Source organism: Pinus tabuliformis, chromosome Q (genome assembly GCF_031772625.1).
Source record: "Pinus tabuliformis cultivar Carrire ecotype Pingquan chromosome Q, CPIR1, whole genome shotgun sequence".
In the NCBI taxonomy this organism is placed as follows: domain Eukaryota; kingdom Viridiplantae; phylum Streptophyta; class Pinopsida; order Pinales; family Pinaceae; genus Pinus; species Pinus tabuliformis.
In genome coordinates this window covers 20329520-20355884 of record NC_142296.1, presented here as the reverse complement: position 1 = coordinate 20355884, position 26365 = coordinate 20329520, and the positions used below count along the sequence as shown (strand labels likewise).

Below are 26365 nucleotides of genomic sequence, written 5' to 3'. Positions count from 1 at the left end.
CTAATTACTCCCTTGAGTCATTGTGTTTGACTGAGAGAACAGTACGCTGGTTAAGGAGATTGATGTTGAGTTCTCTTCCTTTAGTCATTGTGTTTGATTGAGAGACCAAGTGGACTTGGTCAAGAAGATTGATCATTTGAGTACTCTCTTGGGTCATTGTACTTGACTGAGAAACCATTGCTTATGGTTGGAGAGTTTGGCCTCATGAACGATATTGATTGATCCCATGGTCAGTTGGGCACTGACTTTGATGCCATTGGGTTTTGGCTTATGGGATGTGTTTGATGTTATGTATTTTTCCTTATGATGAGACTTGTACATCTAATCTCTCCCTTGAGTTATTACTGAGAGGCCAATGGATTGATCAAGGAGATTGATCTTGAGAGAAAATGGAAAGTACCTCCTTGGCTAAGAGGGAGTGTTGAAAATTCAGTAGCCATGGTCCGTATTTTCATCAATGAAGAAAAAGAAAAAATGTTTGAATTTATATTTAAGCCCCGACAAGTGCCCATGTCGACCTCCTAGATCAAGTCGGCTTGCACACCTTTGAAGGCACCCTTTCGAGCCCCTTTGGAAACTATATATATGTGTGTGTCAACTCCCCTCCTCAAAAGGGCATCAAATCATGTAAAGTCCTTTGTTCTAGCGAATAGGATAAATGAAGAAGAAGAGGTTGAAAATATATGGGAGGAGACTATGTTTGGGCACTTATGAAAGGTCATTTCTTTGGTTAATTGTTATCTTGATGCTTTATTTCTGGATGAATTGATGCCCATTGAACTCTATATCTCATAAGGAAAGATTTGTTGGCTTTTCCCCTTGCGAGTTTTGCCCTAGCCCCTAGCCTAATTTTTTGTCTCTTGTCTCATTGTCTCATTGTGATTTCTACTACTCTTTCATGTTTAATGGTTGAGATTTTTCTTATGTATAATTGCTTGATGATATTGAATGTTATATGGAACTAATACTAATAAATCATGTGAAGTAGTTATCTTGATAGAAAATTTGTTCTCATTTGTCACTGCTAGAAAAATCAACAACATTCACAGGGAAGAAGCCTAAGATAGGACATCTCAAGATATTTGGTTGTCTAGTCTACATCCACATACTTGTGGAAAAGAGGACAAGGTTGCATCCCTCAGGTGAGAAGGGCATCTTGACGCGATAAAGTGAGGATTCAAAGGCCCATAAAGTCTTCCTGACAGATCAGAAAAAGACAATGTTGAGCCGAGATGTCTAGTTCAAGGACTTAGCATCTAGGAAATATCAAAACCTACCAACAGTTGCAGAGAGGCCAAAGGAGGAGGAACCACAGGAGGAGTCGATAGCAAAGACTTCCAATAACAGAGATAGCTAGCCTTCAATGCAGGAGGAGCATTCAACTCCTTCGACATCAATCAGGAGGCCCAAGAAAGGCAAAGCAAACCTTGCGGGATGCTCAAGAGCATGTTGAGCCCTCTCAGAACCACTTTCAAGGAGAGCAAACCTCCACAGAAGTTTTTGATATACATGGCTTTGATTACCAACATAGACTCAGAGACTTCCAGCTTTGAGGAAGCAGCCAGCCAGCAAATGTGGAGAGATGGCATGGTGGAGGAGCACAACTCCCCCACAAAGTTTCTAAAACTCTAATACCATGTTAAACTCTTTTATACCATATCTGATTTATTTTACTTCAACAATTTATTAAAAAACAAGAAAATATTTATCTCAAATATTTCTAAAATTGTTGATAAAAGAAACACACTGGTGTATCAACTTTTTAGAAATAAAATGCAACGGAAGTAAACTAGGGAAATCAATCACACTACAACAACAAATTTGTGCCCAACACAATCTTCCATCATATTAAATTTCTAACAAAAATTTGGGCCTAGACCCATATTGAATAGACAAAAAAATACAACTACTGGGAACCTAGAACTTGGCCCCACTTGGGTAAATCCACCTCGAAGAAATCCACCCCTGAAAATCAACACTACTGAAGAAACTCAACTCTAGAAAAGTTAGCCTCCCTCACCAACAATTCAGCACCACTCGTTTCCTTCATACGGCCCTACGCATTTGTGAAATTCGACCTCTGGATATTTTGGCCCTTCTCTTCAGCTGATTCACCCTCTCTCTCCCCCCTAGCTTCAACTTCCCTAAAATTTCTCCCAACATTCCCTGCTACAATTCTCCTCATTTCGCCTCAATCTAATCGAGCCTCTCACTCATGAGAAACTACTTCCTCAACAATGGTGTGTATTCACCTCTCCCTTAGGCTTACTTTATAATTTCATTAAGCCAAAATCCCTAACCCTAATCTCATAAGTGATTAATGGCTAGGATTAAATACTAAGCCTCACTTGAGATCAACAATTGAGATTATATCTAAGAAACCTAAATAATTTTATTATTTATCCTTAGAATTTTGGCCTAATAGTCTGCAATAATTAATTAAAGTAATTATTGTACTTTTCCTAAAGTTAGGAAAGAAATCATAAAATCACTTAATCCACCAAGCAAGCACCTAAGACGTAATCAAATATCTTCTACATGCTAAGACACCAAGCCAATGTAGAAGACCTTCCGAGGCTACATTGGCACTCCTATCTGTGATTTTGAAGACCATTAACTTGACATTTGTACCAGTCCAAATGGCATTTAAATTTTGGACTCGTGCGCTTCATTATTGGCGCCAAATGGCACTATGAAATTTTTATTATGTTAATGGTTGTTTGGTAAATGGACATTGATGCAGTGAATATCTTTGATAGTATTGCTAGTGGTGGCTATTTAAGTGGTCCACCTTTTTCATTAAAAAATGCCTTGTACATATTCTTGTATGTTAATAGAAGAAACATTCTCTAACCAAAAGATCAGTTTTAATTTATTTCTCAAATACAAAACAACAAAAGCAAATGTTTGCACCTTTTTGAGAGCAGTGTCGATAATTGATATACCTTTTTAAGACAAAGGCGACCCTGTTCAAGACCCACACCATCCCCTACCCAAAGGAAAATGAAAGATGGATTGTCTGCAATTGCCTGTAATTTCAATAAGGACAACAAGTTAGATCACACTCATCACTTAAATAATCTTATACCAAAATCCAACTTTGAGAAAAAAGAAACATAAAACAGTTCCATTCAGCTGAATGTTTGCAGTACACCTTCCGTAAAAGAGCAGTACACAAAATAAAAGGATAAGGATAACACATATCAAATGCATATGTCTTTTCTGATAATGGAGATCAACAATTTAAATTTTTACTGTGAACTTGACAAGGAAAGAGAGAAGTAATTATTATCATGTAGTGTTGCAAGTATCTTCAATTTCTCCTGATATTTCCAATTTCTCCCAAATTTTGAGGTTGCTGATTTGTCTAATATTTTCAGAATTCTTCAGGTCTTGGTTTATTCTTGTCAATAGTTTCCGATAATTTCTGATATTTTCTCTAAATTTCCAGTAAGTTCCTTTCCAGACTCTTGACAATATCCTGAAAATGATATTTGCAACAATCCTCTTATATGTACCGAGGCAAGGCTAGAGTACTCCAAAGGCTAGCTTGGAAAGCTAAACTTGTTCCCAGCAACACGGTTTTCTTGCAGTCATCATATCTCTCATTCAAGTATAGTATATATAGTGAAAACCCCTCAAAACTACTAGAAAGTAGTAGAAAGTGACCGCAACTAGCACTTTGAATGATGTCCATATGATCGTACTCATGGAATTTACAACCTTAAATTCCCAGAAAGAAGAAATAACTGCAGCAGTCGCAAACTCATGTTTACAAAGTATAATCCATATATAGAAAAATCTCAAAGAAGAGAAATAAATACCAAGTATAAAGGTCTTTAAAGAATCAAGATATGTGCAATATTGCTGAAGACCATGTTGTATTAGAATGAACAAAAGCATAGTATATTAAGCAAAGATCACAATATATGGATCTCGATAGTTTCTAGACTACATATGAAATTACAATGATTGCTCTTTTCATGAAGTTGGGAAGATAGGATAGTATAAGATATGATAAGACGAGATAAGATACTTCTTTTAATGTCCACAAATGACCAAAAATAGATCAATAATAATCAGAAGTATAATCCAGTAGTGACACACTGAAGGAGTGCTAAGGCATCTCCTATAAGCTAAAAGGTAATGCATAAAATGAAAGAAGCTAAGCTACTGTATAAGTAGGGTAACCATAATCAAAATCATAACCCTAGACATAGCATGATTAATGGCCATATAACATCGGAAGGAGATGCAGAATAAGAATAGTGTCTCATTCAGTGCAGAACTGTTCCACAAGGCTAGATCAAAATTAGTTCCTTCAGGAAGCATTTTCACCGTAGAGTTGAATCAAGCATGATAATTTGAATTTTGAAGATAATCATGCTAATAAAAGGATATATCATTGCACCACAATCACCCAACATAAATGATAAATTGTCTCAAGCAAGAATGCAGTATTCTACGTCCTCTGTAATAGTTACTCCAGAAATAGATGCCCTGTGATTGAAAATTGAATTTAAGAAAGCAAGCTGATGGAAAGAAAGAAACTGCACTCTCAATACCAGCTAATCAAACGCATTATACATTCTCATGGTGAAAATTAACAGAGACCCAATCACTAGAAGAACAAAAGGACATTAAAAATCTTCTGCTTCGCAGACAAGAGTGGTGAACAGTACAGACAGACAACTAGGGAACATGATATGTTACTGAACATGTGACTGTGAGGAATGAAATATCATAAGTTCAAAAGATCTGCTATGATCCCATTACTGAGAATAATTCCAAAAAAGTATTTTTAAGAGAAAAGACATCTACATTTATGCATCTCTCAATGCCTTTTGAAGATTTATCTACCAATGACAGAGTGGATTGTAAGGTTTTCTTGTTAAGTGGTAACTGATCATAAAGGCTGAATGTGGGCGGTGTTAGCTTTTGGGACTACTCCAAAAGTCTTTTCACCTTTGCTCAGAGAGCACTATGTCTGCTAGCCCCTAGGCCATGCTTCAGACATATGGATGGCTCAGTTTTTGTGGATGTTTGACCATGGTTAAAGTGCTAACATGGTTCCCCTGCCTAGGACCATAAATGGCATGATGACTAACCCACTGGGTGCACACAATGAGGGAGCCGGTTGCTCAATTAGGGGAGGTACCCACCTGGGAGGAGCATTGGGTACTTGGAGGAGGGCACTTAGCATTACAAGCTTCAGACCATGTGATACACACCTTGGAGGTTAGACGATTATGCTTGGGTTGAGAAGCATACTTCATGGAGGTTGGTGATGGACATAGACAAATATGTTGAGGAGGAACATTGGAACTTAGTGACCAAATTGGTACACATGAGAGTAGCATTGGGCACATGAGAGCAAATGTGGCCACGGTTAGAGGAGGAGCGCTTTGCATGAGAACACTTGGATAGTGGACATGTTAATATTGGCAACTAGGGCCAAACTCCATGTGGGTCACCTTATTTATGGCAGCTGATAATTTTTTTGCATTCCTCTCATCGAGAGGTGTAGGATTGATCTAATGATCATCCGATTCTGACATGTATTCATGGAGATGTGAATTTATTTGTATTCTTGACAATTTGTCAAGGTCGGCCAGCAAGCAAAACAGTGTTTTACACCCCGAGCTTATCTTCAACGTGATATATGAAAGGAGCAAACCTTGTGGCATTATTCCACTCATCTCATCACTCATTCTTCTCTCTCTCCTACGCATTAGAGGAGCAGGTCTCTCACACGTGTGGCTGGAAGAAGGAGGACGCAGAATTAGGGCAGCGTTGACTTGGGTTGACCGTGGAGCAGAAAGGCTGATTCTTGGCAGCATTGACCAGCATGGGGGATACTTTGACTGCGGTTTGGGTTGGCCAGCCTCTCCTAGGGTAGCCGCATTTCTGATCAGCATTTCGTACCCCTGTTTGACCAGAGTTGACTGTCAAGAGTTGACTGTCAAGGGTTGACCGCAGACCTGTACCTGCATTGGCTGCAGTTTGACCAACATTTCAGACTGTTTTGGGCTGTACATTCTTGCAGTTGGAGGCCGAGTTGACTGAGGTTGACATGAGGTCAATTCTAACCTGTTTGACCATCTTTGACTTTGCTGGTTAGGGTTTTGTTGCAGCTGTCATAAAATTACAAATTTGTGTAATTGTACTATCTCTCTCTCTCTGTGCTAAATTATTGAAGAATATAAGAAGAATTGATCAAGGGTTTCCCCGCATTGGGGTTTGTCCCTAGCTGGTACCACATCTTGTGTCCTCTTGTCTTGGCTTGTCTTCCACTGTTTACATTTATGTTCTATCTGCATTTTACTATCATGCTGATGTGATTGCTATTCTGGAAATTGATATTGGGCTAATAAGAAAATTTGAAGTAAATTGCTCTTAAGCATAGAACATACCATAATTTACCAGGACAACTATGGAAGGGGGACAGTTGGACTAACAATGTTGGAGATTGCACCATCTTGGAGGAGAGGTGTTGAACCCAAGGAGCATCGTGCTTGGGGGTTGCATAAACCCTAGTTTGATACATGTACACCCTTGAATTGGAGAGTGCTCCATGTGGGGTTGCCTTCTTGGTTATTTGTATGGACTTGTGTCTTTGTTTTTGTTAACATCCTTCACCTACTCAATATATAAAGGGAGAAGAGAACTTTTACATTCATTATTATCATTTTACTCTTCTTTGTACTTGTCTTGGAAACATTGGGATTCATGAGGAAACCCTGGGAGAGAGAAGTCTTGTACGAAGCAAGACACTAGGGCCCATGAGGAAATCATAAGAATTAGATGCTAGGTTTCATGAGGAAATCCTAGGAGAAGACAAGGAGATATAGAAACAAACAGATTAATCTTCTAGGATGATAGGGGTTGCTCTTATGATGTTAAGGTTTGTGCTATGCATTCAAGCCCTCAAAAAGAACATGATGTTGAAGATGATGTACATAATTATGGCTCTTGTTGTAGCATTAAGGTTTCTATCCTAGTAGAAGACATGAAGAGTAGAGCTAACACCTTGCATAATTTTGGAACCTTGTTCTTTTCGAATGTAAGGCTAGGGAAAGATCATGGAGAGACAAGCAGGAATAGTCTTGAGATTCATGTGATGTATTGCTTGGAAAAACATTGATTATTGCATTCTTCATGTTCCGTGGAGGTCTTGGTGTTTGTCATAATGCTTGAGTGGAAAACCTAAGGTTTGACGATTTAAACAACAGGATGGACATGTAGACTTGGAGGCTAACACTAGAGTTGTTGCCTTGAACTCAAGTCAAACTAACTTCTCGAACTCAAGCAAACTGGACTCTCCAACTCAAGTCAAACTGAGATAAAAACTCTATGCATGCTGGGTTCAATTTACTATTTTTTACTAAGGAAAATTAGAGAATTTTCTTAAGTCAACAATAAGAGAAATTAAACTGTGCATTAGCTTCACATGCGGATTCTTCTACCAAATATAGTGCACTGCTAAATTTAGCAAAACCCTTCCATCTCTAACTTCAATTAACACTCCCTCTTAGAGAGGAAGCTGTTTTGTACAACACCCAATTTATCTCTAAAGTAGATGAAGCTACCTCTTGCCAATGCCTTGGTTAAGATATCTATTGTCTGCACCTCTGTAGGTACGTACTAAAGTCTGACTTTACCCCTCTAAACACAATCTCTGATATGGCGGTATCTAATCTCGATATACTTGGAGCAATCATGAAACTGTGTATTTTCATAGAGCTTGATGCAACTCTGATTATCATAGTTTATGATCATGGGCTCCAACCTTTGACAAAACAACCCGACAAGTAGCTTCCTCAACCAAATCACCTCGCAAGCTGCCAAGCTGGCAGCCATGTACTCGGCCTCAATTGAGCTCAATGCCATTGATCTTTGCTTCCTATTGAACCAGGAAACCATTGTCGACCCAACACTGAAAGCACAACCTGAAATGCTCTTAGCCTCTTACTATCTGTTGAACCCCCTGCCAAATCTACATCTGCGAATCCCTGGAGACTCACTCCATCAACCTCCCTATACAATAATCCATAATTTATTGTGCCCCCGAGATACCAAAACACGTGCATAGCAGCAACCCAATGCACTATGGTCCACTCAACCATGAACTGGCCCAATTCATTAACTACAAAACAAATGTTTGGTCATGTGTTTACAAGATACATCAATGACCCTATGAGTTGCATGTATAGAGTGTCATCCACTCGCTCACCTCTAGTAGCATCTACCTTCCCCTAGTTTGTGACTAGAGGCATGGTGATGGGCCTACAATCCTGCATCTATCTGCCATGTCCCAAGAATATTTGTCCATCACCCTGCCATACCTCCAACCCAAGAAAATAGTGCATCAGCCCCATATCCTTCATCTCAAACTCCTTTGCAAAATCTCACTTGTAGTCACAGATGAGCCCCTCGTCCCCTGTCAATATTAAATCATCAATGTACAACACAAGAACGAGAGGCTAGCCCTCAACCACAATATAGTACAAGTTAGGGTCAGCTTCACACTTGGTGAAGCCCAATCCTAGATGGTAGTTGTCTATCCGGGCATACCATGCCTTTGGTGTCTACTTGAGCCCATAAAGAGCTCTCCTCAGCCTACAAACATGCATGCCTCTGCTGAAAGTCTCAAATCCCTCAGGTTGCTCAACATATATCTCTTCCTAAACAACTTCGTTAAGGAAGGCAGTGTTCACGTCCATGGGGGGGATCCTCCACCCCATCTATGCTACAATCACAAGAATAGTCCTAATGGATGAATATCAGTCCAGTATTGCGAATGTCTCATCATAGTCAATCCCTTCGACTTGAGAGAACCCTTTGGCCACAGATCTAGGCTTACACTTCTCCAAACTCCCATCAATTGCATGCTTAATCTTGTACACCCAAGGTGATCCTACAACCAATTTGCCAATTAGTCTTGGCACAATCTCCCAGACATCGTTCTACATGATGGAAGAGTACTCTTCCACCATGGCATCACGCCAAACCTGTTGAGAAGTTGCCTCCTTGTAACAAGAAGGCTTCGAGTCTATCACCTTAGTCATAAGTGTCATTGACTCCTATATCCTTGTGGTTGTTTACTCTGTCTGAATGTGGTACTAGTAAGTCCAACTCTCTCCTGAGCCTCCCTAATCAACTCATCTTCCCACCTAGCTCGAACTCTCCCTGTATTGGGAGTCACTGGCTAAGTCAGGTCCACTCCCTCTACTTTCTCCTCCTGAACTTGTGCTTTCTTTTCATCTACGTGCTGCTCAGCCTATCCGACAACTGGCTTTAGTGAGGTCTAAGGAGTTGACTAGGCCTCCTGCTTAAGAGCCTGATGCTCCTCCTCTTGTGTTGTACCCTATTCACGCTTCAAGGACTTCCCGAGAGCCCTTCCTTCCTCAAACTTCACATCACGTCTAATCATTGTCTTCTTGAATGCTAAAATATACACCCTGTATGCCTTACATGTCTCATTGTAGCCCACAAGAATGCCCTTCTCTATTATGGGCTCCAGTTTCTTCCAGCTATCTGAAGACACATGGCAGTAAACAAGACTGCCAAAAATCCGGAAGTGAGACACATCAAGCTTCTTGCCTGTGAAAGCCTCCTCTAGTATAACTCTGCCTAACACCCTATGTGCACTCTTGTTCAGCAAAAAGAGTGCAATGTTGCATGCCTCTAATCATGAAACATGGGTAGCCCCAGATCATGCAACATAGTCTTGGTCGCTCCAACAATGCTTCGGTTCTTGTGCTCAGCAACCCCAATTCTGCTGAGGGTTATGAGGTGTGGTAAGCTCTCTCCTAATGCCCTCCTTGGCACACAAGTCTCAGAAAGCATTGGATATGTACTCCCCAACATTGTCTCACCTCAGCACCTTCATTCTCCTACCAGTTTGGTTCTCCACCAAGGCCTTGAACTCCACAAACTTCAAGAAGACCTGATCTTTCTTCTTCGTGAAGAAGATCCATGTCTTTCTCGAGTGGTCTTCAATAAAGGTGACACAATATTTGTATCCGATCAAGAATGGAGAAGAAAATGGTCTGCATACATCCAAATGTACTAGGACCGAGATGCTCTCGGCTTTGTTGTCTCTGTTGGAAAAGGATGTCTTGGCATACTTGCCAAGTGTGCAGCTCTTGCACACGTCATGCTAATCTACACTCTATTGTGGTAACCCTGTGGCAATCTACCTCAAAATCTTCAGTGTGCCATGCTATAAGTGAACCATACACGAATGCCAAAGCTCCCCAAGGTCACATCTATGCACATTGATCTCTCTCTTGCTCAAGGTTGCCTCTATCTCAAACTGTAGCCTGAAGAGGTTCTTCACCGTAACTCCAATATGCTTAATTGCTCCGGAGTTGAGATGCTTGATGAAGGCCTTCCCTATGCTGAAGATAACCTTAAACCATTTTCTCTCCAAGGTTGAGACTGAAACCAGGTTTTTCTTCAACCCTAGGGCATAGATGATATCTCTAAGGTAGAGAGACTTTTCGAATTCCCACTCAAACTTGACTGTACCCACGCCTTGCGCTAGGTACTTGCCATCATCTCCCATCTCTATATGAAACTACATATCCTTCTTTGTTAATTGGTTGAAATAACCTTTGTTCTCAGTCATATGAAAGGATGCTCCACTATCAATATACCATACGTTGTTGGCCACTGAGCTTGCCATGCAAGCTATGAGCGAAAACTCCTCAAACTGAGAAGTGAACTCTTCCACCTCTACTAATACTGCCACGTGATCCTTCTTAAATTCCTCCTTCCTATTTGGACACTTGGTGGAATAGTGCCCAAACTGATGACAAGAGAAGCACTTCACTTTACTGAGATCTTTCTTCTTCTTGCCTCCTGAACTGGACTCGGCCCCTCCTGGCTTTTTCTTGCCCTTGGCCTTGCCCCCTTTGCCAGCTAGGGCAAAGTTCTCCTCTTCCTCAGTCTTCATATGAGACCTAGATTTTGTTTGCTTCTGGATCTCCTCTGCACACAATCACTCCATAGTTTTCTTTGCCACTCACTGCATCAATGAAATTTTCCCATGACTTGGGAAAGCCCAATAATGCAAAAACTATCAGTCTTTGTCCGAGACTGGCTCCCCAACCCTGGCAAACTCATCCTTCACTTGGGTGAAACTGGTCAGTTAAGAAATCACGAACTCTGACTTAGTCATCTTGATATTTCTGAGCTTATCTCAGAGTACCAACTTCCTGACCTCACTCATGCCCTGGTACAACGCTAAGTTAGTTGCTCACATAGCCTCAGTTGTCTTCTTTCCGGAAAGATGCGGTATGATGCGATCCTTGATTCCTTCGAGGATTATTCTTCTGGCCTTTGCATCCTGCTTATTATGTTGGGCCAATTGTTGAGGATCTGCTGGTGCGGTTGGTGAACTCTCCACAAAGTCCCAAACTGCTTGCTCCTCCAAAAAACTATACCAATCCTCTCCTTCCAAGAGCAGAAATTCAAGGCCCCATCAAGGTGGTCCTCAAATCTCAGACCTAGGTATGCCATGCTCTAACTCGAACTACTCAAAAACACCCTTGCGCAAGCCTGCTAGAGAAAACACCTGCGCACTTGATTTCATGGGAAAAGACTACGCTCTTGTGGAAACTGTGCACCCTGCACTGTAACTGTCACTCGCTTCTGAGGAAAAAATATACTGCTTTCTGGTCTTCAATCAGTCTGTAGCTCTGATACCATGTTAGTTTTCTAATACCTGGCAGTTAATTTGAACAGTATTCTGAGATGCAAGAACTAGAAAACTGAACTGCGAAATTCACTAATCCAATATACTGAGTATTCTAACGAATTTGCAGCAGAAAATAAAATCAAGAAGACACAAGTATACAAATAACAAAACATCAAAAAAATCCTCAAGAAACCCCAACTAGGGAAAATTTGTTAAATTGTGTTTTTATTGTTTTGCTCAGAAAAAATCTCAGTGATTCAATTACAAAGCACTGGGAAAAATTCCCTTAATTTTATTTGTTCCTCCACAAAATACCCTACACACTATAGAGCAACTCGGCCTCTGTCTTGCGTAGTTGTATGAACTATACTGACTGATCCTGCCTCCTTTCGCAAGCCTGCTCAGCCTCTCTAAGTGATACGATCTAGAATGAATTTTTTGAGCTCAACACACACACAAATTCCTGCTAGTGCGTAATACAATGATCCACCAAGTCTGCGCTCTTCTCTATATAGAATCGAACTGCCAACAACTGAAGCAAACTATGTCCTTGAACTCAAGTCGATCTCTTCCTTGAAGTCAAGTTGAATTGCATGCCTTGGACTTAGGTCGAGCTGCTGCCTTGAACTCAAGTGAAACTGACTTCTCCAACTCAAGCAAATTGGACTCTCATACTCAAGTCAAACTAATATAAAAACTCTATGCATACTGGGTTCAATTTACTATTTTTGACTAAGGAAAATTAGAGAATTTTTCTAATTTTCCTAAGTCAACACTAAGAGAAATTATACTTGTCTCAGCTTCACATGCAGGTTCTTCTGCCAAATATAGTGCACTGCTAAATTTAGCAGAACCCTTCCATCTCTAACTTCAATTAACATAAAACCTGTTGTAACAAAGTCATTTTCAGATTGGTATATGCTTGGAGGCGTGTGCCCTAAGGGATGAAACCTGTTTCCATTTGTTTGGTATCTTTACCATTCAGCTGCCTAGTGTGTTGGATTGAAGAAAAGTGAAATGCAGTCCATTGTTTGCTGCTCTAAAATGATGTTTCAGATCAGCACTAAGGCTGAAAGTTCACAGTGACTAGATCTAGGAAACCTCTAGTAAGAAGTGAGATATCGAATTTGCATTCACTGAGCTAGAACTGAAATTTTAACATGGTATCAAAGCTATTGCCTAAGAAAACCTCTTTGGAAGAGGAAGTTGGATATTTCAGTTGTTGTACATATTAGTTAGTGAAGTGGTTTAATGGGTTGAAACCCTAGTTGCTCGTGTGATAGGAGTGTGTTTTCACTTGTGATAAGCTGTAGATCTACTACATGGATGGTGCTGAGTAATTTTCAGCAAATGTGATAACCAAGAGGACCTATGATAGGTGGTTGATTTGTTCTAGGGGATATGCCAATATGGATTTATTTTTATGGGGTATGATGCCCAGGAAGATCTGCAATATGTGGCCAATTTGTTCCAATAGATGTCAATGTCTTTTCCCATATGCTAGGTGGAGGAGCTACTTCATTGATCCTTTGTATGTTATCTATATTTCAATAGCTGTGATGCCAAAGAGGACATATGATGGGCGGCCGATTTGTCCTTGTATATGCTAGTATTTGGAGAGGATTGACGCCTGTGAGAGGCATTCTTAACCATTTGATTGTTAACTGGGCTGATTTATTCTGTGATGGATTAATGATTATTGGCTGATGTGTTTTGGTTGAGTTACGACTCAAAAGTTTCCAAAAATGGCAATCTTGCTTAAGCTTCAATGATAGTTGTAGATGGAGGGAGCCTCCAACGCTATCCCTTGGTATAGTATTGGTTGTGCATCCTATACATTTGTGAAGAGATTGATCATGGATATGATGGTGGGATGTTAAGCTATTGGTGATCTTGTACATTTGTACCTGTACCCAATCTTGGAAAGCAGATCTTTCATATTGGAATCTTCATATGTATACTCTTTTCTTGAAGCATTTGGTATTGAATAAGGATGTGGAAGACCTAACTCGGATATAAATTCAACGTCTATAATGGTGGAATCAATGATTGATTGCAAGCTTGTAGCTAATGCGAGTAGCGATGAGTACGAGTGACAAGGCTTTTGGATTATCTTACAAAAAGGTAGTTGAATGTGATAATACTCTTGCTTTAGCATTCTCTCAACGAGAGGGAATTGACATTGTTGAGGTTGTTGCTTTAGTAACCAGAGGTTTCGAGGTGCTAAAGAGGGATTTTCATGCTCGCAGTTTGATGATGACCCTTCTAGGGTTGTTACTTTTTCCTTCTTACTTGATATTTCAAGATCAATGACTTGAGCTATATGTAAATCTTATCTTGCGCTTTTGATAGATCTGATCAATTGTCCTCATCTTGTTGGAGATGTGATTATCTCTGCATGACGTCTTAATTAGCTCTTTATGTGGTGCTAAAATAATTTGGCTCATAATGATGACTTTAGGCGTGTTGGAATTTTGACAGATTATTGTTGATGCCTTCCTTGTCTTAGGATAATTTTAGAGTTTAGAAAGAATATATACTGCAAGTTCACAAAAAGTCATTATTCTTTTAAGAGCCCCTATCAAAGAGGAAGTTGGTGTAGATTGGTTTGATGGTGTGAACCAAGTTTCTTTGTTCTATTCTCCTTGCATGTTCACCATTTGAAGGTCGAGTTGTAAATTGCTTGAATGTTTGCCTAAAGAGAAATGCACCTTTGTGAATAGTGATAGCTTGGACGTCGAGATGTGTGGGACCTATACTTATGAGTATGACTCTTGCAAAGTAGGTATGTTGTTCTATCATGACGGAGGAATATTCTTTTAGGTTTATGGAGGCACCAAAGTTACAAGTTGCAGTTTCAAAGGGAATGGATGGATGTTATAGAAAATATCTGTCTCACAAAGAGAAAGTGTTAGCTTTTAGGGTTACACCAAAAGTGTTTTCACCTTGCTATGAGAGTGTTGTGTCTCCTAGCCCCTTGGCTTCATGGACAAATAGATGACCAAGTTTGAGTGGATGCATAAATTTGGTCAGAGTGTTAGAACGGCGCCCATAACTAGGAGGTTTTAACCCTAATCTACATGATGACTAACGCATCGAATGCACACAATGGGGCACTTGATTGCTTCACTAGGGGAGGTACCCACCTAAGAGGAGGAGCATTTGGTCACTCGTAAGAGGGCACTCAACCCTAGGAGTATGGGGGCATGTGATACACACCTCGGAGGTTGGACAGTTGACTTGAGGATGCTTGGGTTGACTAATATACTTCATGGAGGTCAATCATGGACCTAGACACATATGTTGAGGAAAACTGTTAGAGTATAATACAACATTAGTACACATGAACGATGAGAGTAACATTAGACACATGAGAAACATGTGGCACACAAGTAAAGGAGGAGGACCTTGCATGAGGACACTATAGCCAACCACTATGAAAGAGGACACATTATACTAATAGCATGTCGGAGAATGTGCCATAAGGGAATCATGCTTGGAGGGTGTTTCACCTTAGGGAAAGGATAAACCCTAGTTTAACACATGTACATCCTTGTATTGTAGGGTGCCCCATGTAGGATTGCCTTGTTAGTTACTTGTATAGACTTGTGTACTTGTTTTATGTTAGCCTCCCTCACCTACTCTATATATAAAGGGAGGAGAGAGATCTTGTATTCATTATACTACATGCTTCTTTGTACATGTTTTGGAGACATTAGGATTTATGAGGAAACACCCTTAGGGATAGAGGTCTTGTAGGGAGCAAGATGTTAGGGTTCACAAGGAAACCCTAAGAGAAGATGAGGAAAGAGAGAGAGACATCAGATGTTGATGGAGAGATTGTTGAGAAATCAATGGGGCCATAATTAGGGTGATTCCTCTTATAATTGATAACTACTTACTTTTTCTTGATTATTAGCTTCTTCAATTATTATTATGTTGTTCTTATCATTAAACAGCTACCAAAAATATGAAGATCGATAGTACACAAAAACACAGGATAGCCAGGGCGAAAACCTCTCCTCTTGGTAGGAAAACCCACAAATCTCTTCTCTTCTTATAGATTCTTCAAATGATGAATTGCAAGACCTCTAGACGAAGACCGATACCCTTCCAAGACCAAGCCAGACCTTCTTGATGATGTGCTTCTTCTATCCAAGTCAAACCCAGTCAAATCTCTTCAGGCTACATAGTTTTGACCCCCGGCTACAAAATTTCAGCCTCCACTGCAAGTCTGAAATTTTCAACCCCTGCAACAGATGTTGCTTCCACACTTGTGAGGGAAATTAGGGCTTCCAAGGCTTCCTTGCTCCTTCGCTTGGGCTGCTTCTCCTTCTAGGGCTAGAAGGTGACAAAAAAGTCCTTTCTTCCACCAATTTTGACCTTCTTTCTGCAACTTGACAACTCCAACCTTATTGCTACAAAACCCTTGCCTTATCTTCGCACGTGTGTGTGTGTATGTGTGTGTGTGTGTGAGAGAGAGAGAGAGAGTCAACCCAAAAACATCGTCCTTCTTCCTCCTATCCTTCTTCGCTTGCCTTTCTTCTGCCTCTTCTTTGCTTGGATGATGAGTGAATGAGTGAGTTATCATGTGAGGTCAAGTTTTCTCCTATATATAGGCTTCCAAGGAGGACAACATGCCCTAATGAGGCCGACTTCTTAGCTGTCAAGTCGACTTGGTCTTAGAATGGTATTTTGACACTTTAAATACAAAAAACATTATTTTGACATGCTACAAGATGTCCAATGGGGTCTTCTTCACATGACAAGACTCTATTGACTTCTTGACTCTATGACAAACCCTAGAAGCACTCAATGGTGCTTGACCTATAAATAAAATTACCTTGACCATGAAAACCATGCTACAAAAAATAACAATAATATTTTTTTCTTTCTTTTACAATATACAAGAATCAAGAGTACATTTCATATTTATGAAGACCGAACCTAGTTGCACATTTCAACACTCCCTCTTAACTAGGGAGGTATTCATAATGGTACATGGACATTTTCATACTGAAGAGATCTCATAAGAAGAGTCGGATTGGTAAGCCATCTTATAAGCTATTATTTCAACTTATCTCATTACATCTCATCATACCAACTAGCATTGCCTTGCTGCCACATAGCAAGGCCTTGACTAATAGCTCTATCTCTCCACAAGATCAGAGCATAATTTTGGCGAGACAATGATTGATACACACCATCATCATTGTCTCTTAAAACACATACCCCATCCGGATGTTCACAAGGTATGTCCTTCTAGGACCATTCTTGTCTTGGAATAACACATCCTCAAGGAATTTCCTCTTAGATTACTCTTACCCATTGGATGCCCTACCTCATCCTCAAAGAGTAATGGAAACTAGATGCTTACCCAATCCTCCATTCTTTCTTCACAAAGTGAAGACAAGAACAATGCATCTATCTCTCCCTCTCAATTAGGGAGAAGATATCAACCAATCCAAGCTGAAGAGATCTCATAAGAACAGTCGGATTGGTAAGCCATCTTATAAGCTATTATTTCAACTTATCTCATTGCATCTCATCATACCAACTAGCATTGCCACATAGCAAGGCCTTGACTAATAGTTCTATCTCTCCACAAGATCAGAGCATAATGTTGGCGAGACAATGGTTGATAGACACCATCATCATTGTCTCTTAAGACACATACCCCATCCGGATGTTCACAAGGTATGTCCTTCTAGGGCCATTCTTGTCTTGGAATAACAAATCCTCAAGGAATTTCCTCTTATATTACTCTTACCCATTGGATGCCCTACCTCATCCTCAAAGAGTAATGGAAACTAGATGCTTACCCAATCCTCCATTCTTTCTTCACAAAGTGAAGACAAGAACAATGCGTCTATCTCTCCCTCTCAACTAGGGAGGAGATATCAACCAATCCAAGCTTGTCTCTCAAATAAACAAGCTTCTTATTAGGAAGAGATTTTGTCAAAATGTCAGCTACCTACTCATCAATGGAGATATACTATAGCTACAACACTCCATCTTGCACCAGCTTTCGTATGTAATGATACTTGTTGTTTATGTGCTTTGTCTTTCCATCGAATATTGGGTCTTCAGACAAGCTTATGCAACAAGTGTTATAACAATGTATAATTGTGAGGTCCATCGGTCCTTCAAACAAGTTAGATAGCAGCTTCCTCAACCAGACAAATTCTCTACTAACTTTTCATGCTGCAATGTACTCAGCTTCAGCACTACTCAAAGCAATTGACTCTTGCTTTCTACTCATCCATGATATCAAAGAGTATCCCAAGCTAAAACATCCTCCCGTAGTGCTTCTTCCATCTGTCTCACAACCTCCCCAATCAGAATCTATATATCCAATCAATTGGACATCATTCTTTCTATCATACTTCAGGCAGTGACGTATTGTTCCTTGCAGATATCTCAATATATGCTTGGATGCTATCCAATGGTCATATTTAGGCTCTATCTGAAACCGACTGAGAATATTCACTGCAAAGAAAATGTTTGGTCGAGTGTGTATGATACATCAAAGAGCCAACCAATTGTCTATATCTTGTAGGATCCACAGGGCTTGAATCAGAACTTCTTAACCTCTTCAAATTTGTGATCATGGGGGTTGTCATAGGTTTGCAATACATCATGCCAAACCTTTGCAACATCTTAATCACATATTTTCCTTGACCTAGATATATTTCACCAGGTCCTTGCCAAACTTCCAACCCCAAGTAATAGTGCATTAGCCCTAGATCCTTCATATCGAATTCTACTGCCAATTGCTTCTTGCATTCTTGAATACGACCTTCCACACATGTTATGAGAAGATCATCCACATATAGAAGAATGATTACGGGTTCATCCTTCACTACCTTGATATAGAGATTCGGATCAGAAGAACTCTTTGAAAAGCCCAATCTTTGTAAATATGTGTCCATCCTTGCATACCAAGCCCTTGGAGCTTGCTTAAGGCCATAAAGTGTCTTCTCCAACCTGCAGACATGAGATTATTTATCATTGGTTGTTCAATATACACTTCTTCATCAATGGTACCATTCAAGAATGTTGTTTTGACATCCATTTGATGGATGTTCCATCCCATAGATGTTGCCAACAAGACCAACGATGTAGGTGCAAATGTCTCTTCATAATAGATGCTTTCTTGTTGGGAGAAACCCCTACCCACAAACCTTGCTTTATATTTGTCAATACTTCCATCTGTTGCATGTTTAATCTTGTAGAGCCACTTGGAAGTCACCACAAATTTGTCTTTCGGCCTAAGAATGATTTCCCAAACTCCATTCTTCATTATTGATTGATATTCTTCATTCATAGCATCTTTCCATTCTTGATGATTGACAACTTCTTCAAAGGTGGATGGTTCTGCTTCAATCAACTTTGTCATATAGGTTGCATACCCTGAATATCTTTTAGGCTTCTTGCTTTCCCTGAATGTACCCTTAGTTGTTGCATGTCCTTCTGCATCTTGAAGAGTAGACTTCAACCAATTAGGTCTCTTTCTATTTTTAGGAATGATGACTTGCTGCACAGGTTCACTGGGACCTTCTTCTTCATGATTGGAATCCTCTTCTTCCCTAGAACATTCTTCAAATATAGGTAGTTCTTCATCATCGAAATCAATCGGGAGATCTTTAGACTTCTTATATGCAATGCTTTCATCAAAGATCACATCTCAGCTTACTTCAATTCAGTGCCCCTCCTTTATGTAGATCCTATATGCCTTTGAAGTGTTACTATAACCAACAAATATGCCTTTCATGCTTGTAGGATCCAACTTCTTTCTTTTATCTTTTGGAATGTGAATGTCAACAGGACAACCAAATATTTGGAGATGGTCTACACATGGTTTCTTCTCGGTGAATGCTTCTTTAGGAGTCCATTTTGCCCTGGATTATATGGAACTATCAGCTCCCTCTTAATTCCAGCCTCCTTACAGAAAGCTATCAGCTCCTTTGATGTGCATTCTCCTCCATTGTCAGATCTCAATACTCTTATCCTTTGATTCTCCTCCAAGAGATTTTGTAGACATAGGACCACAGACATCAAAGTGAATGAGATTCAAAATTTCTTTTGATCTTGAAGCACTACTTCCAAATGGTTTCTTAACATTTTTACCTAATGCACATCCCTTGCAAACTCCTTCATGATCCTCCTTTAGTTCAGGGATGCCATTCACCATTGTGTTTAGAGTTGGTAAGATTTTGTAATGAAGGTGTCCAAACCTTCTATGCCAAAGCTCACATGGGTTGACTTCAATGTGAACCAAGGCTTGAGAGAGAGGTGTAAGTAACCTGTAGAGTCTTCCTTCATGAATCCCAATGATTTTTGCATTGTTGATGCTAGAGCCTTTATCCCATACCATAACTTTTCCATCTATAAAAGCAACTATATCTCCCTTATCTTCTAGACATGAAATAGAAAGTAAATTCTTTTGCAAACCTGGTATGAATAGAATGTTGTTGAGATGTATGTTTCCTCCATTTTCCAGCTCCAACGAAGTTGATCCAATTCCTCTTACATGATAGCTCTTTTTGTCTCCAAGTTCAACAAAGTAGGAAGACTTTCTTCTTGATAGACTCCTTAGTTGTTTGTGCTCACCTGTCATGTGTTTGGATGCTCCATTCTCAATTACCCATACATTTTCAACTTCAAACATACCTATAAGTGCTAAAGAATAACCCTTTGTCTTTTGTAGTAGAAGCCTTGTTCATATGACTCTCGGTAGATAATAGGAGATTCCAAAATGCTTTAATGCCTTGGTTGAGATGACTTGCTATCATAGAAAATTGCTTCAATGACTTCTTCAAAGATGTAGTGATCTTCATCATGCCCTTTGTCAACCTTAGCTACGAAACCATGTTGAGAAATCAATAGGGCTATAATTAGGTTGACTTCTATTACACTTGATAATTGCTTGTGACGTATTTTTAATTTGTCTTGATTATTAGCTTCTTCACTTATTATCATGTTGTTCTTATCATCAAACAACTACCAAAAACATGAAGATCAATAGTACACAAGAACACAGAAAGTATGCTACAAGCCAGGGCCAAAACCTCTCCTCTTGAAAGGAAAACCCACAAATCTCTTCTCTTCTTACAGATTCTTCAAATGACAAATTCCAAGATCAAGCCAAGCCTTTTTGATGATGTGCTTCTTCTATCCAAGTCAAACACAGTCAAATCTCTTCTAGCTACACAATTTCGACCCCCAGCTACAAAATTTTGGCCTCCACTGCAAGTCTGAAATTTTCAGCCCCGACAACAGATGTTGCTTCCACACATGTGAGGGAAATTAGGGCTTCCAAGGCTTCCTTGCTCCTTCGCTTGGGCTACTTCTCCTTCTAAGGCTAGAAGGTGATCTAAAAGTCCTTTCTTCCACCAATTTCGAACTTCTTTCTGTAACTTCACAACTTCGACCTTGTAGATACAAAACCCTAGCCTTATCCTCGCATATGAGAGAAAGAGAGAGAGAGAGAGAGAATCAACCCAAAAACATCATCCTTCTCCGTTCTATCCTTCTTCGCTTGCCTTTCTTCTGCCTCTTCTTTGCTTGGATGATGAGTATGAGTGAGTGATCATAGGAGATCGAGTTCTCTCCTATATATAGGCTTCCAAGGAGGACACCATGCCCTAATGAGGCGAACTTGGTCTTGGAGAGGTATTTTGACACTTTAAATACAAAAATAATCCTTTTGACATGTTACAAGATGCCCAATGGGGTCTTCTTCATATAACAATGACTCTATTGACTTCTTGACTCTATGACAAACCCTAGAAGTACTAAATGGGTGCTTGACCTATAAATAAAATGACCTTGACCATGAAACCCATGCTACAAAAAATAACAATAATAATTTTTACTTTCTTTTTACAATATACAAGAATCAAGAGTACATTTCATACCTATGAAGACCGAACCTAGTTACATATTTCAACAGAGATTGCTCATGTAATGCGGGTTCACTCTTGTACTATTAGGGTTTGTGCTATCAATGCAAGCCCTCGAGAAGAACATGATGTTGAAGAAAATGAAGATTATTATTGCTCTTGTTGTAGCGACAGGGTTTTTACCCTAGTAAAAGACACGGAGAGTGGAGCTGATGCAATATGAACCATTGTTGATGCTAGCTTGTTGGGGTTTTTAGTGGTGGCTAGGGTTTTCATGGTTTTCCCTACCTAAGGTTTGGAGAGCTAGAGGTTGTACCAGCTTTGCAATAAAGTTGTGGTATGCACATACACTTCATTTTCTTTTGCATAAATATGAAGTTTTCAGCTGTCCAAAATTGTGCATATTTGATTTTCAGCACACATTGTCTTCTTGATAGGGCAATTCCTTGCACTTGTTGATCATGCTGATCTGATATAACATAGGGATGAAATTGTGAAGTGATTTGACATCAACTTAAAGATGAAAAAGCTGATTTTCTACAATGAAATGTTGTGACAGAGTGATTTTCAGATCTGGTATTGTTTGGTGTGTTTTTTCTTGAGCTGTGCCTAGTGTGATGAGTTGAAGTAGAGTGAAATATTGTCCACCGTTTGCTGCTGCAAATTAATATTTCATATCAGCCCTAAGGCTGAAAGTTCACAAGGATTAGATCCATGAAACCTCTACTAAGAGGGGTGAAATTTCAGACTTGCATTAATTGCCCTAATCCGAAAATTCAATAGGCAGATCAATACTTTCTTTTTGACAGTGGATTGGTTGACATTAGTCAGATTGAGTCTAACTTTAGAAATAAAATTGCAACACTATTATTTATGCTTTCTAATATCTATAATACTTCAATAAACTACTCATCTGCAAAAGCAGCACAAAAGCATTTACCTAATACCACGATAAAAAGCAAAGGCATACCTTAACCCTATACAAGGAGAAAAAATAAAGGCATACCTCTATCTTGAGATTCTGTATCTCTTCAAATGTCCAATACTCCATATGATCTCCCACACCAGGAGCCCTGTGTACATACTCCTCCCATGGTGGATCCACAAGGATTACATCAAACTTGGTTCCAAACAATTCAGGGGAAAGGATGGTTTCACGAAGATCACACTTAAGATACATTGGTGGGGAAGCACTTTTAGCAACAATTTCATCTTTTTTCTGGATCAGCTCTCTGAGTTTAGGATAGTCCTCAACAACATTTGTCAGTTCTAATTCCCGAATAAAATTCTGTGGTCGCATGCCTGTGTCAACAAAGTTTTGAGAATAATCATTTTGCTCGCCCCTTGAGGGAGCTTTGCCAGGAGGTCCTGTAATCCTTGGCGGACCCCTTCCTACAACTGGCTTTTCATTGACCATGCCTCGACCCATTGGATTAGTGGCAGCATATCCCGTGCCTGTCATACCAGGTGCAGGCCCTCTTCCAGGCCCTGGCTGATTAAAATATACACCTTGATTTGGACCAGGTCCCATATTTGGCACAAATCTAGGACCTGAAGGGCCCGGTGGAGGAACTGGAGTTAATCCTGGGGGAACAGCTAACATATTCATCTCACCCCCACCGCGACCACCACCCCAAACCACATGACCTGGATAAGGAGGAATAAAACCACCTGGACCCATTGGAGGACCGGGACCAGGACCCATGCCTGGGCCCATAGACTGTAATGCCCCGGGAGGCAGCCCAAGTGGACCAAAAGGAGGGCCCATGCCTGGAACACCAGGCCCTGGGCCAGGACCCATCATAGGCAAGGGAATTCCTCCTCGTTGTGTATCTCTCCCCGAAACCCTCCCTCTACCTCCTCTACCACCTCGTCCACCCTTCCCTCCTTGCTGCATCATTCTTGTGAAAGAACCAGAACCCTGGTTATTTCCAAATGGGGATTGTCCTCCATTGCCCATTTGACCTCCTCCACGACCACGGTTGTTCAAAGATCCCTTGTGCCCTCTGCCTCTTCCACCATGCAAGTTAAGATTTGTTCCATCGCCCACAATCCTTCCCGAATTTATTCCAAAATTTTGATCTAGTCCTGGAGGAGCATCATCATCATACCTTTCCCGAGAATCAGCTCCGGTAGCATAAACATCACCCATTCTTCCTCTCTCCTCTGGAGGAAAACCCCAGTCACCTTCAAAATCTGAATTGCCCCCCACTTCATGTCTTCTGCTAGAAACAAATGGAGATCCGGATTCAACTCTACCATAATCAAGAGCGCTATTTCTTCGATCTAAAACATCATTTCCACTACCAAAACCCGGTATGTTTTTCATGCCATCCATTCTCCCCCTGTCCTTCCTGTCTACAGCTCCTCTCTGAATTTTATCCCTTTCCATCCTATCTCGGTCACGCCCATGCAATTCCCAATCTCTGTCAAATTCATAATCCCCTTCCTCAGCCTTATCTTTATCATGTCTATCATGATGTCGAGTTTTCCAGTGATCTTTTGATCCATCCCAATCTCTCGATCTGTCCATCCAGTCAGAATCCTTTTCTCTAAGCCTGTCTTCTCTATACCCATCTCGTTCTCTCTCTTTTCCCTTTAGACTGATGCTCCTCTCTGTGTCTGAGTCGCCCCTGTCATCGGAATATTCTCTATCAAATTCCTCAGAATCTCGACGAGATCTCTTTCTGTCAGGACTCCAAGATCTTTTCATGGGTCTGACGCCTCTACCATTCCGACCTCTACCACCAGACCTTACTCCGTCCTCAATACCCCTGCCAGCAGACCTTCCTCCGTCGTCAATATCTTCCCAGGCCCGTTCTTTCGGTCTTCCTCTCTCAATGTGTTCATCATCAATGTCTTGGACGTCCCAGCTTTCTCCTTCATCCCAACCACCATATGCATAATCCCTGGCATTCTTATGTCTTTCACTTTTCTCTTCCTGTACCTTGTACGTCTGCCTTTGCCCACCAGGTTTCTCCCAGCTGTCAAATTCTTCAAGCATGCTCTCTCTCATTCTACGCTGCTTGTCATCTTTTATATCATCTGATTTATCATCGCGGCTCGTGTTAATTGCCTTAATGCCATCTACATTATCTACATGTAGTTCTGACTTACCTCTACCCTTAGTTCTCCTCTCAACTTCGTCTATTCTCCTTTCTTCCCTGCCACTTGCTCTTGTAGGTTTGCTGTTGTCATGGAATGCTTCTCCAAACCTGCTCTTGCTCTTGGAAGAGAACTCCCCTGTTTCATTTCTTGCTTCATTTTCTCTGTCCCTTACATTTCCAAGCTTATCCCTACCCCTCGTTATCCTCCTTTCGCCTTTATCCGCATCTATGTCTTCATTATGCGGGTTTGGGGTAGACCGCAAGCAATCTGTTTCATCCCATCTCCTACTTTTACCTTCATAGTCTTCCTTTTCATGTTTGATGCCTCTGCCTCCTTCACCCTTCTCTTTGCCACTTCCTTTCCTCTCTGCATTCCTCTCTGCATACCGTGCATCATCGGAACCTTGTCGAATGAGCCCTCTTTCCTGTGCGCTTTCAGGGTCATTTTCCCTGTAGAAATCGCCTTTCCCTTTGCTTTTGCTTTGAGATGTCTCGTAACTGGAGACTTTCACCATGGCTTCTGCTTTTGCTGCCCTGCCTGTGCCCTTTCTTGATTGGTTTCTGTCATGATCAGAAAAAGAGTAGCTACCACCTTGTCGTCTGGATCTCTCATCCTCCTCCAAACGACTTGATGCTTTAGCTCCAACACTCTCTTCTTTGCCTTTCCTGCCACCAACTGCCATGGCATCCTGATAACCGCTACTGGATTTCCGGTCCATTTTATCTCGCTTGTCTGAAATAGTACCCCTGTTCACATAATCATCTCCTTCCCTCTCTTCCCTGGTAGACCTTGGGCCAAGTACACCCTTATCATCATAGTCATCGTCGTCGCCGCTTCCTGCCTTGCCTGAACTGGTCGTTTTCTTTTTGCCACTTCCCCGCTCTGAACCACTCTTCCTCCTAGTTCCCGACTGCCACTCCTCAGACTCGTCTGGATTGCTCCGCCTCCTGGACCTGCCTGACCGATGCCTTCGGCGTTCCGAAACCTCCCAATCTTCATCTTCGCCATCTCTATCCCGATCACGTGGTGACTCTGGGCTCTCCATAGAGCGTCACACAGGCAGATTCAGAGGTCCCGCTCGCTGGCTAGAGGCCTCCCTACTTACATATCACTGCAAAGCCAATCCCTTGTGCATATGGTCCTTAAATTTCATTCCTCTTATGACCATATACACGCAAAGATGAATCAGGTACCGGCACAGCCCACCATAGTAATAGTAAGCTGTAGCTCTTGTTTCTGTGTTTGTGGTTTCCAGAAACCGAAATATGAAACCCTCATTAATTGAAACCCTGATGAGCCGAGCTTAAGGTCATTTAGGATCAAGGGTGCAAAGCTTGCTTGTCCCTTAGGCTTAGGAGTGAGAAACGCCCGCCCGGTAATAAGTGTCGAAACAATACTATGGTCAAATGTATAATGAGCATGAGGGACCAAGAGGGTTGATGTATGATAGACACTTTAATGTTTGAGATAAAATCAATTATTTATTTTATATTTTGCATATATATATATATATATATATATATATATATATTTATATTTATATTTATATGGTAAATATTAAGTTATTTTTAATAATAAATGGAATATTTTCATAATAGTTAGTTTTTTTCCATTTTATTTATTTTTCTGGAGCATTTATTCACATTAT

General features: G+C 40.6%; 1 protein-coding gene across 1 annotated transcript in view; it reads right to left on the bottom strand.

Moving 5' to 3' along the window:
- EMB1691 (Methyltransferase MT-A70 family protein) overlaps window positions 1-26110 on the bottom strand; it is a 165798-nt gene extending 139688 nt beyond the window's left edge. Inside the window, exons 1-2 of the mRNA XM_089383798.1 lie at window positions 22616-26110; window positions 2946-3029 (exon numbers count right to left, since the gene is read on the bottom strand). Coding sequence (XP_089239924.1) covers window positions 2946-3029; window positions 22616-25762 — 3231 coding nt within the window. The 5' untranslated portion in view covers window positions 25763-26110. The remainder of the gene's footprint in view (window positions 1-2945; window positions 3030-22615) is intronic.
- Window positions 26111-26365: the final 255 nt, after the last annotated feature.